Genomic DNA, 11,427 nt, shown 5'->3' on the forward strand with positions numbered 1-11,427 from the left:
TGTTAAGTTTTTTGCCTACTGTATATCAAGGGTAAAAAAAATAATTAAGACTAAATTAATACTAACCGCCATTCAAGATTATTTTGGATATTTAAAAAAAAATTTAAAAAATACCACATTATTAATTAACAAATGCTTCTTAACAACAAGGGGACAATATGCCCACTATTTAATTTTTAATGAAACAGACACAGTTCAACTGTCACGTTTGACCAATAAAGAAAACCGTCCCATGCACATTCAATGCATTCGAAAATCAGAATCATCATCATGCATTCACACCAAACGACCCAACATTTCATTTTCCAATTTTTACAGCAATTGACAAATTGCTTGACCCAATCCCTCCAGTGTCCTTCGGATCGATTCAAAGGTAGCAGCCCACAATGGACCAAGAATGATCCACCACACCCACGTCTGAAATTGAAACTTCAGAAGAACAGCTAGCCTATAAATACTTGTAATCTCTCATCAGATCAAATCGCATAAGCTATCTAAAGCATCAAGTGTTTTCACTGAATTGATACCTGCTAGAAGAAGCTAAGTACTAGAGATCATAACAATGGCGGATGAGGTTGTTCTCCTGAGTTTCTGGCTCAGCCCTTTTGGGATGAGGATCAAAATCGCCTTGGCCGAGAAAGGAATCAAGTATGAGTACAAGGAAGAGAACTTGCAAGACAAGTCTCCTCTACTTCTGAAGATGAACCCAATTCACAAGAAGATTCCTGTTTTGATTCATAACGACAAGCCCATCTGTGAATCCCTGGTCATTGTTCAATATATTGATGAGGTTTGGAAGGAAACATGTCCATTGCTGCCCTCTGATCCTTATCTCCGATCTCAGGCCAAGTTTTGGGCTGATTTCATCGACAAGAAGGTAAGATATATATCTCTGATTACCACTTGATATTTAAGAGATCTTCATGTTTGTATACACCACCCATGTTATCTTTTTGATTGAGATGATTGGTCTTGCAGATATTTGAGTCTGGAAGGAAGACATGCATGTCAAAAGGAGAAGACAATGAAACTGCAAAGAAGGAACTGATTGAGTCTTTAAAAGTGTTGGAAGGAGAGCTTGGAGAGAAGTCTTATTTTGGAGGAGACGAGTTTGGTTTTGTGGATTTGAGTCTGATTCCTTTCTACACTTGGTTTTACGCTTATGAAAAGTTTGGGGACTTGAGCATGGAAGCTGAGTGCCCAAAGCTTATCGCTTGGGCTGAGAGGTGTCTGGAGAAGGAGAGCGTATCCAACTCCCTTGCTGACCAACACAAGGTCTTCCACTTCTTTGGGCAGATGAGGAAGATGTATGGAATTGATCAGTAGATGGGGGGGGGGGGGGAGAGTAGGAGAATGGGAGAATAAAAAAATAAAGTTTGCTACCACATGGAGCAGAAAGTTTGTATAAAGGGTGTTCTCTTTGATTTTGTTTTACTACAATATAGCAGAGTTGTGATTTTATGGTTGTACTTGTACTTTATAATTGAATGGTTTTATTGTGAAAAATAACAACGCAAATATACGTTGTCGTAACAAGTAATATAATGATAAAATAATCGTTCACTCGGAGACTATAGATTAAGTACCAAATTAATTATACCAATTTTATTCGAATAAATAATAAGAAAGAGAATTATTTTAGACTATAATGCCAATTGAAACTTAAATTGAGATATGTTAATAATTAAAAACATAGAGGTCAGATTTCACCATTACTAAGCATTCCCACCATTTGATCCATCTTTATAAACTAAAATATTTTTTTCTGATTGATAGTCGAGATTCCCTTCCCTATCTACTAGTCTCTCTCAAGTACTAATAAAAATTCTCTCAATTGCTAACCCACTATATGTCTATGTGGGTTAGAACAACTAAGAGATCATTAAATTTTATAGATTCCCATGTAACAACTACACAAACCATGTAAGTATATTTCTATCCTACATGTAATTCATGGCTTTTATTCCAATGAACTAAACACATAAATCCTCTCTTAGATCATTATGATTAACAAATCAGTTGATTAATGGCCAATTAATCAAAAGCATGAAGAATAGAAGTTAAAACTCAATCAAAGAAAACAATATTCAGAATTATATTGATGGATTCAACTTCAAAGATAGGCTATATCTGATCCCTAGAAAAGTTAAATTAGTTAATATTAAAAATTAAAAGGAATAATTACTGTTGCCCCCTGTAGTTTGATTTTATTACTAATAAAACCCTATTATTTACAAAATTACTGTTGCCCCCCTTCCTCATAACAATGTTAAGTTGCCGTTAAGTTTGAATATGTAATGTCTAATTTGCCCTCCATTAAAATTAAGAAATCAAAAGACGATGCTACCCCATTTATAAAACCAGATTAAATGTCAATTTTACCCTAAACTTCATTTATTTTGAATTAATGAAATGGGCAAAATCCAAATCCGATTTGGTTTCCCACCTTCACAAAACTTCATCTATTTTGAATTAAAGAAATGAGCAAATTCCAAATCCAATTTAGTTTTCCACGTTCACTAAACTTCATTTATTTTGAATTAAAAAAATGAACAAAATCCAAATCCAATTTGGTTTCCCACCCTCACTAAACTTCATTTATTTTGAAAAAAAATTAGGTGATATTCAGTTTCCAATTTGAGTTGAATTCGATTTTCCTTCCTCTTCCGTTTCTATTTGAGTTTTATTCAATCATTCATTCTTTCATTCTCTTCTTCTTTTTTTTTTTTTTTTTTTTTGAGAATAAAACGAATTATAGTTTTTTTTTTGGTCCACAATTAATTAAGGGTACTACTATAACTTGACAAAAGGGTAAATAAGTAAAGAGATAAGTATAAGGGTATTTTGGGGTTTTTGAGAAAATATAAAGATGCCACATCATCAGTTAACTAACGGAACTTAACGGTAGGGGGGCAATAATAATTATAGACAAAGTTGAAGGTTGGCTTAGTAATTTTGAAAAGTACAGGGGATACAATAGTAATAAAATCAAAGTATAGGGGGCCAATAGTAATTATCCCAAATTAAAAACATCACAGAAGAATTCAAGAACATTGAAAAAAGATGAAGAAAAACTAATCCCCAAGGAGTGCTTACCATGCCATTTGCAACAAGGAGGAAAATAAACAGCAACAACAAGGCTCTACATCTCATATACCAAAATGGAGGCTGGTGGAAAAGAAAACCTGGAAAGCTATTTGGAAATGCATCACTCTTCCTAAAATATGTCACTTTGTTTGGAGAGCGTGTGCTGATGGTTTGCCAACTAGAATAGCTTTACAGCGTAGAAATATTTTCACAGAATCAACATGTACTAGGAGTTGCCAACATTTGGAGGATACAGAACATATTCTGTTAGGCTGCTCCTTTGCTCGTGCAGTGTGGTTCGCTAGTAGTGTTAGCTTTATCCCTCCCAGTGATCAAGAACTAAACTTTGGACAATGGGTATCTAGTTTATGGGAGCTTATGAAATCAGCGAAAGAATAGACAAGAAGATTCACTAGTCTCGCTTTTTTCACTTCTGTTGGGAAATATGGTTGGCGAGAAATGATTTCATATTTGGGAGAAGCTGTTGGAAACCGGAAGATGTGGCAGCACATGCTGAGCAAGCTCATAAAGAATTCTGGGACACAAGAAAGCCAAAAACACAACAGCAACACCAGCTCCACAACAATGCAGCACAACAATGGCTAAATCCTCAAACTGGGTGGTACAAACTGAACTGTGATGCGTCATTTGCTGAACAATGGGACAACATGGGTTTGGGCTTTGTACTGCGTAACTCTAATGGTGAGGTGATCGTTACAACATCTGAACCTGCAAGATTTCAATCGGCAGAAATGGGAGAAGCACTTGCTATCAGATCAGGTATGTTACATACCTTAGGTGAAGGCATAGACAAGATCATCGTGGAATCTGATTGCAAAAGTATCATCAATGTCCTCACAAACACATAGAGGAGTAGAAATAGGGATATGGCTCCAATTATTGCTGATATACACCAGATGATCTCCTATTTTGAATCATGTAAGTTGTGTTATATTCCTAGGCAGATTAACCAGTTGGGTAATCACCTAGCTTGGATGGCCAAGTCATTGTTCGGATTGACTATTTGGCCTTTATCCACTCCCTGGCTGAAGGATTTTGATGTTTTAGCTCCGGTGTCTCCGGGTTAGTTGAATGAAAAGTCTGTTTACCAAAAAAAAAAAGAAAAAGCTTCAGATCTCCAAAGCCCAACTAACGTCTCCAAAATCGTCCTCTACGCTCCTCCAGAGCTCCAAGAATGTTCCCTATGCTCTTCCAAAGCTCCCAAAAGCGTTCTTCTCTTGTTGGACTATACTCTCCTTTTATAGATTAAACTCAGAGTTTGAATCAAACTCAGAGTTCCTATCTAACTTAACCCAATGAGTGTTTTGGCATATAAATCAAACTAACTTAGAGAGATCAAATGTACAATTCCACCATTGGATTTAAAGACCAAGAAGTTGTCTTCAAAAAATCGGCTCAATCAGATGCCGGATCGATGAAGGGCTTGATCAAAACTGGACAGAGACATTCAAAAATGGGATTTTCTGTCTTTCTTCTTTGAATATAATTCTTTTTTCTCTTTTCCCTTCTTTGATCAAGTCTCAAATAGGAAATAAAATATAGAAGCATGCAAGGACTCATTATCTCCATGTTTTTTACTTGAGGAAGCTTTTAGAGTGCACTATAACTTGATGAATGAGACTTTCATTTCTGAAGTGGAATAAAATCTAGTTTGGTAACATTAGGACTCTCTTTACAAAAATTTTCAATAATACCCTTGCAGATTTGATTGATAATTTCCTACAATTAAAAGTAATAAATCTTAATTAGAATTTGATAGAAAATATATAAAATCATCAAAATTATAGAAATTAAAGGAACAGGGCAACATATTCATTTCATATCATCTTAGGGTAAATTGATATAAAACAATTATAAACACATCGGAATATAGTAAATTAAACGTCTAAAATAATATGCATGACATCAACTTATGAGGATTATAATGATATTTCATTTTAATATCAGTTGGGTTACAGACCAATTATGATTATAAGGGCACGGAAGATTATAGTTGTTGAATTCTAAAACATCACATGTTGCAATCCCAGTTTACCCACCTCTATTCTCAATGTCAATTGATCAACGTCCATCTAGTTCTCTGAACTACCAGTAGTAATGTTTTTCAATATGCGGCTTGGATCTTGATTTGTGCTTTCTCCATCCTGCCTATAAAATTATGTATGCATTCAACTAAGGGTGTCAATCGGTACAGTTTCGGTAATTCGGTACGGTACCAACTTTGAATACCGAAAATTAGAATCGTACTATACCGAATTTAAATGGTATGGTACGGTTTTGGTATTATAAAAGTGGTTCGATATGATTTCAGTATTAAACCAGTGCGGCAACACAATATCTAGTGCGGTACACTTTTGGTATGAACGAACCTATGCCAGTTTTGTTATTAGTTTATTAAGATCCTAATGAAATTACAATCAAACAATTGATAAAATATGATATTAATCGTACTGAATTTTGAACGATATGGTTTTAGACGGCTCGATTTGGTACAGTTAAACGGTTTCGATGTGCAATTAACACCGTTACATTCAACTCCTCCATTATCTTTCACTTTACCTATCGTGGCATGTACTCCTTAGATCTCTACTAGCAACGTGCAACTTCTGCACGCATCAGTTACTCTATTTGTTGCTCTTAGACATGGGCCCATATTGTTAATTGATAATTGTCTAGAAATCTCATCATGTCTAGATCTTGGAATTTTTTGCTTATTGAAACTCTTGAATTTGCTTAACTTGACCAGTTTTTGGAACCATTGTAGCATTTGAATCTGATTGGGACTCCAGTAGCACCTTTTTTTTTTTTTTTACCTTTAATATATATTTTTCATTCTTTAAATTTTTTTTTTAAATTTTATATAATATTTTTATTTTTCAAAAAAAAAATTTTTCATGTTTTCATTAATTTTAAATCAACATGCTAATTTATTTTGTGTGGAAACGGTCTAAAAGAACCCATCAAGAGATTCACAGACGGGGAAGGACCAAAAACCCTTCTCTTCTATAGAGACTGGAAATTGCATACTTTTAATCTGGACCGTCCAGATATTAGGGTATGATATCAGATCTTCTCTTCGATCTTTTAAAATCTTCGAGCTCTAACATTAGGGTTGCTCTCGCGTAGTAAGAAGTGTGCTTTCCTCCTCTAGCTGCCACTGCGGTCAGGCAAGAGGTAAGGTTTTCTCTGTGATTGGCTCTCTACGTTTAAACTTGGTTGAATCTACTGGGGCTCTGAACTCCTGTGCGTAATTGATATTTTCGTTCTCTGTTTTCGCGGGTGATCTTCGTTCTATCGAAAGGAATTGTGAGTGTTTTATGTAGTTTTCTTCTGGAATTGATGTTTCGATTTCAGAAAATGACAAGGTTCCCAAGTAGCTTTATGTAGTTTTCTTCTGGAATTGATGTTTCGATTTCAGAAAATGACAAGGTTCCCAAGTAGCAATTTTGGAGCTTTTGGGTGGGATGGTATATGGCATTAGATCCATTTGATTTTTCTGGTAGAAGTGGCATTCGATCCAATTTGTTTTGTTTGATTTTTTCTGGCGATTTGATGCATCTTCCAGTCGTTGTTTCATTCGTTTCTGCTGTTCATTTTTTTTTTGGTCTTTGTTTCTGGAAAAACACAACCCAATTACTTCGCCGATTCCTTTTAGCACCATATTTGCATCAACATTCTTAAGTTCGCTGGATACTCAGATTAATAAGATTGGTAATGTCAAATTGTTTTGGTTTCTGTGGTGCTTTATATTCCCCGTCTATCGATTGTTCTCTTTATTTCTACTCATCTGTTTGTCCGAGCTGATTTTAATTATGTGTGTATGCCTCTATGTTACTCTTCAACCTTAAGGGACATGGTCAATTTTGAAATCTTTAACATTGTCCAATTAGTTTTGTGAAGATATAACAGAGGACAACCAAACTCTTCTTAACGCGAAGCGAAGGATTTTCATGAAACTGTTTTATCTGTCTGTGTATTTATCAAGCATGTTGATTATATTGTTACAAATAGACCTTTATGAACAAAGGCATGCCATGTGTGGTTTTAAACTCTTGCCAAATAGCCATCTGATTCTTGGATTGCAGATCAGCCAAGATGTACACTTTTAGGAGGAAAATCCAAAAGGACAAGGATGCTGAGCCTACCGAATTTGAGGAGTCGGTTGCTCAGGTTATTTCCACTACTCTAATATTTACCTTGCAACTTGTTTGTATATTAACGTATGATCATTAGTCTGATTCTACTGAATCTGCAGGCCCTTTTTGATTTGGAGACTTCCAACCAGGAGCTCAAAAGTGATTTGAAGGATCTTTACATTAACTCAGCTGTGTAAGAAACGGAGATTATCTTTTTAGCAATACTTGGTTTTTATCTTCCATGTAGAGTCATTTTCTTTTCTCCGGATTATTGCAGTCAGATGGACGTTGCTGGGAATCGAAAGGCAGTCGTTGTCCATGTTCCTTACAGACTGAGGAAAGCTTTCCGCAAAATTCACCCTAAGCTTGTAAGAGAATTGGAAAAGAAATTCAGTGGAAAGGTACTTGAATACTTTTTCCTTTTCCATTTCCAAACAATGAGTTGTGTTGACTTTTTTGTGTATAGTTGAGTCCATCTAGCAGGACTGAGGTAACTGTGCAGTGATTGAGAGGCTGTCTGACCTTTCATATATGATCCATTGTGCATTCTTATTAGTTCCTGCCTACACCATAAAATGGATTGTGAGGTTCAAATACGGGAATTACTCTTGTTCAGTATCACTAGATGCTCATCAAGAATAGTTCTACTCATATAGATAACAAAATTTAGAACATGTTGGCATCACATCAAAGCCAAGAGCCCTGTATCTAAAGATCGTTGATCTGTCTGTATGCTATAATTGTCAAGTGAAATCAGTTAAATTTTGTATGCATGCAAGGATATTCTAGTGATCACTCAATTTAAAGTTCAAAATCTTCAACCAAGGTTATTAAGAAAAGCTTTGGAAAGGCAACAGCTTGTATACACTCAATACCTGATAAATGCTATTTGCTTGGAGTTGAGCTCATAATCAGATGATAATGGGAATGCAAGCAGTCTTTGTATTTTCTGTTGCTATGAGATGTAGACTAGGGTTTTTTTCCCCCAACTCTGGTTGGACTATCTATCATATAATCTTGTATTTGAAGTATTCTTCATTGGAGCCCATTGATATTTTCCTCACTCTGTATATTTATTTGGCAGGAGGTGATCGTTATTGCCACCCGAAGGATCCTGAGACCACCAAAGAAGGGTTCTGCTGTTCAGAGACCTCGCAGTCGTACACTGACTGCAGTGCATGATGCCATACTAGAGGACATCGTGTACCCATCAGAGATCATTGGGAAGCGAGTCAGATATCGTGTTGATGGGTCCAAAATAATTAAGGTACAAGCCGTTCAAGTGTTCATTTAAGTTTAACAACGTAGTGCTGAACCAAGTTAGTGATTTTGGGTTGAGTTCTATGTTGAGTCTTGTCTGTTTTGGTAGGGTAATTTTTTAGTTGCCTTCAGATGGCTTAATCCTAACATGTTGGTCTCTCAATTGTGGCAGATCTTCCTGGACTCAAAGGAGCGGAATGCCACCGAGTACAAGGTTGAGACATTTGCAGGAGTTTACCGGAAGCTTGCAGGGAAGGATGTGGTGTTCGAATACCCTGTTACTGCACCATGAAAGAGCCATACTGTGTTGTCAAGCATAAATGGACCACCATTAAAAGCTTGCTATGTTGCCTTTTTCTAGTTTATTACAGTTTTGATATTAGGTATTGAATTAAAATTTTGCCCAAGCATTTGGATTTATGTTTTTTCTTCAGGGAGCTTTGAGGGATGAACTTACGCCTCTTAAATTTTAGACAATTGTGGGAGATTCGAAAGTCAAATTGCTCAACTTTTCTGGTGGAATGGTATTTTGATTTTCTGTCGAGGGTAAAATGCCTTATTTCTTTTCCTTTTATGAGACTGTCCTACTAGTTTTTATAGTCCTTTCTTGTTGATCCATACACTGCCAGGGTGTCTCTGTATCTTAAGCAACAGCTGTGTGATGACACTTCTAGATGGTCTTTTAGTTCTTGTAGTGTAGGATCAGAGAGAAGCCAAATTCTGTTTGTCACACCCCTGTTTCCTTGTTTGGGAGTTACATTCGAAGAGATTGAGGGAGTTAGAAGTAGGGTAAAATTTATTAATGGAGTTGGTTCTCTGAAAATACTATTTTTTATATATCAAAATTGTACGATACCATTTTCATATCAATTTTTCGTATCGGTACCTATTAAAAACAATACGGTACGGTTTTAATTTTAGGTGACAAATTTATGTATTGTACCGATACTTTGTTGAATTACTGATACCATTTTACACTCTTTACCCTTTTGCATTATTGCTCAACCGTGGTTGAACTATAACCTTTGGTGTCGACTTCAGGGGGAGAATTGCAAAAGCTAAGTTTTTTACCTACTATATACCAAGAAAAGTAAAGGTGGCCAATGGAGGAGTAGTAGGATGGTTAGGAACCTGCTTCTCAGTGGAAAGGTCATGGGTTCAACTCTTACCGGCAGCATATGTAATATCCCTATCCCTATATTTAAAAAGCACCTTTGTACCAAAAAAAGAAAACTAAAGGTGGTTTTTGAAATGGAAAAAAATACCACCTCATCAACTAATGGATACCTGTTAACGACAATGGGGCAAATGTTAAAAACAGATAAAGTACAGGGTCGGTAATTTCAAAAAGACAGATAAAGTACAGGGTCTGTAATTTCAAAAAGTGTAAAGAATAAGATCATAATTTAGCTTGCTAAGGGGCAATAGTTTACCCTTAAATATTTTCATTACAGGAAAAAAAATGACTTCAAAGATTAGAATCCTCATACATTCACACGAAACGATCCAGGATTCCATTTTCCATTTTTTTGACCATGATTGAGGACATGCTTGACCCAATCCCTCCAGAGTTTCCTTCTGATCTATTCAAAAGTAGCAGTCCACAATGGACCAAGAAAGATCCACCAGATCAAGTACCTAAGCTCTTTGAAACTTCAGAAGAACATACTATAAAGTACTTGCATCTCTCATTAGACCAGATCACATAAGCGAATTGATATCTGCTAGAAGAAGCTAAGTACCAGAGATCATACCAATGGCGGACGAGGTTGTTCTTCTGAGTTTCTGGCTAAGCCCTTTTGGGATGAGGATCAAAATCACCTTGGCCGAGAAAGGAATCAAGTATGAGTACAAGGAAGAGAACTTGCAAGACAAGTCTCCTCTGCTTCTGAAGATGAACCCAATTCACAAGAAGATTCCTGTTTTGATTCATAACGACAAACCCATCTGTGAATCCCTCGTCATTGTTCAATATATTGATGAGGTTTGGAAGGAAGCATGTCCATTGCTGCCCTCTGATCCTTATCTCCGATCTCATGCCAAGTTTTGGGCTGATTTCATCGACAAGAAGGTAAGATATATATCTTTGATTACCACTTGATATTTAAGAGATCTTCATATTTGTAGTATATACCATCCATGTATCCTTTTGATTGAGATGATTGGTCTTGTAGATATTTGAGTCTGGAAGGAAGACATGCATGTCAAAAGGAGAAGACAATGAAGCAGCCAAGAAGGAACTGATCGAGTCTTTGAAAGTGTTGGAAGGAGAGCTTGGAGAAAAGCCTTATTTCGGAGGAGACAAGTTTGGTGTTGTGAATTTGTGTCTTATTCCTTTCTACACTTGGTTTTACTCTTATGAAAAGTTTGGGGACTTGAGCATGGAAGCTGAGTGTCCAAAGCTTATTGCATGGGCTGAGAGGTGCAAAGAGAAGGAGAGTGTCGCCAACTCCCTAGCTATCCAACACAAGGTCTTCCACTTCTTTGGGCAGATGAGGAAGATGTATGGAATTGATCAATAGATTAGGGGGAAGAACAAGAGAATGGGAGAATAAAAACTAATAAATAAAGTCTGCCACCACTCGTAGCAGGAAGTATGTATGAAGGGTGCTTCCCTTTGATTTTGTTTTACTACAATATAGGAGAGTTGTGATCTTTATAGTTGTACTTGTACTTTATAATTGAATGGTTTATAATGATATTTCATTTTAGTATCAATTAGGTTATATATACAGTTATGATTATAAGGGCATGGAAGATTATAGTTGTTGAATTCTAAAACATCACATGTTGCAATACGAGGGCTGTCGGGGGAGAAGGAACTCGTATTTTCAGAAAGAAAGTGTAAGTTGTTGTACTAGTATATCCTTCATCCACCTTGACGATTTTTATAGTGATGTAAAAATTATTGATGTTTTAAACC

The 11,427-nt window shown here is 36.1% G+C and overlaps 3 protein-coding genes across 3 annotated transcripts; all 3 read left to right on the forward strand.

The window, feature by feature from the left end:
• The first annotated feature begins 301 nt into the window (after positions 1–301).
• On the forward strand, positions 302–1,341 carry LOC149012582 (putative glutathione S-transferase). Its single transcript, XM_089158451.1, has 2 exons — positions 302–877; positions 979–1,341. Exons 1-2 carry the CDS (start codon positions 563–565, stop codon positions 1,324–1,326), a joined length of 663 nt encoding a protein of 220 aa, XP_089014577.1. The 5' UTR covers positions 302–562; the 3' UTR covers positions 1,327–1,341.
• A 4,835-nt stretch (positions 1,342–6,176) lies between these two features.
• Positions 6,177–9,048, forward strand: LOC149012583 (small ribosomal subunit protein eS7-like). The gene is made up of 6 exons (XM_089159549.1): positions 6,177–6,282; positions 7,194–7,278; positions 7,364–7,437; positions 7,522–7,645; positions 8,329–8,511; positions 8,677–9,048. Exons 2-6 carry the CDS (start codon positions 7,204–7,206, stop codon positions 8,794–8,796), a joined length of 576 nt encoding a protein of 191 aa, XP_089015675.1. The 5' UTR covers positions 6,177–6,282; positions 7,194–7,203; the 3' UTR covers positions 8,797–9,048.
• A 1,212-nt stretch (positions 9,049–10,260) lies between these two features.
• LOC149012584 (putative glutathione S-transferase) lies at positions 10,261–11,215 on the forward strand. The gene is made up of 2 exons (XM_089158579.1): positions 10,261–10,575; positions 10,679–11,215. Exons 1-2 carry the CDS (start codon positions 10,261–10,263, stop codon positions 11,024–11,026), a joined length of 663 nt encoding a protein of 220 aa, XP_089014705.1. The 3' UTR covers positions 11,027–11,215.
• The last annotated feature ends 212 nt before the right edge of the window (positions 11,216–11,427 follow it).

Source organism: Hakea prostrata, chromosome 6 (assembly GCF_041222555.1).
Source record: "Hakea prostrata isolate BN-2017 chromosome 6, UWA_Hpros_2, whole genome shotgun sequence".
Taxonomy (NCBI): domain Eukaryota; kingdom Viridiplantae; phylum Streptophyta; class Magnoliopsida; order Proteales; family Proteaceae; genus Hakea; species Hakea prostrata.

Excerpts from the sequence above, each read along its gene's own strand:
- LOC149012582 (XM_089158451.1), top strand. The coding sequence starts at position 563 with ATGGCGGATGAGGTTGTTCTCCTGAGTTTCTGGCTCAGCCCTTTTGGG. Across the intron at positions 878-978 it reads CTGATTTCATCGACAAGAAG|ATATTTGAGTCTGGAAGGAA; the intron begins GTAAGATATATA and ends TTGGTCTTGCAG.
- LOC149012583 (XM_089159549.1), top strand. The coding sequence starts at position 7,204 with ATGTACACTTTTAGGAGGAAAATCCAAAAGGACAAGGATGCTGAGCCT. Across the intron at positions 7,279-7,363 it reads TTGAGGAGTCGGTTGCTCAG|GCCCTTTTTGATTTGGAGAC; the intron begins GTTATTTCCACT and ends CTGAATCTGCAG. Across the intron at positions 7,438-7,521 it reads CTTTACATTAACTCAGCTGT|TCAGATGGACGTTGCTGGGA; the intron begins GTAAGAAACGGA and ends GGATTATTGCAG.
- LOC149012584 (XM_089158579.1), top strand. The coding sequence starts at position 10,261 with ATGGCGGACGAGGTTGTTCTTCTGAGTTTCTGGCTAAGCCCTTTTGGG. Across the intron at positions 10,576-10,678 it reads CTGATTTCATCGACAAGAAG|ATATTTGAGTCTGGAAGGAA; the intron begins GTAAGATATATA and ends TTGGTCTTGTAG.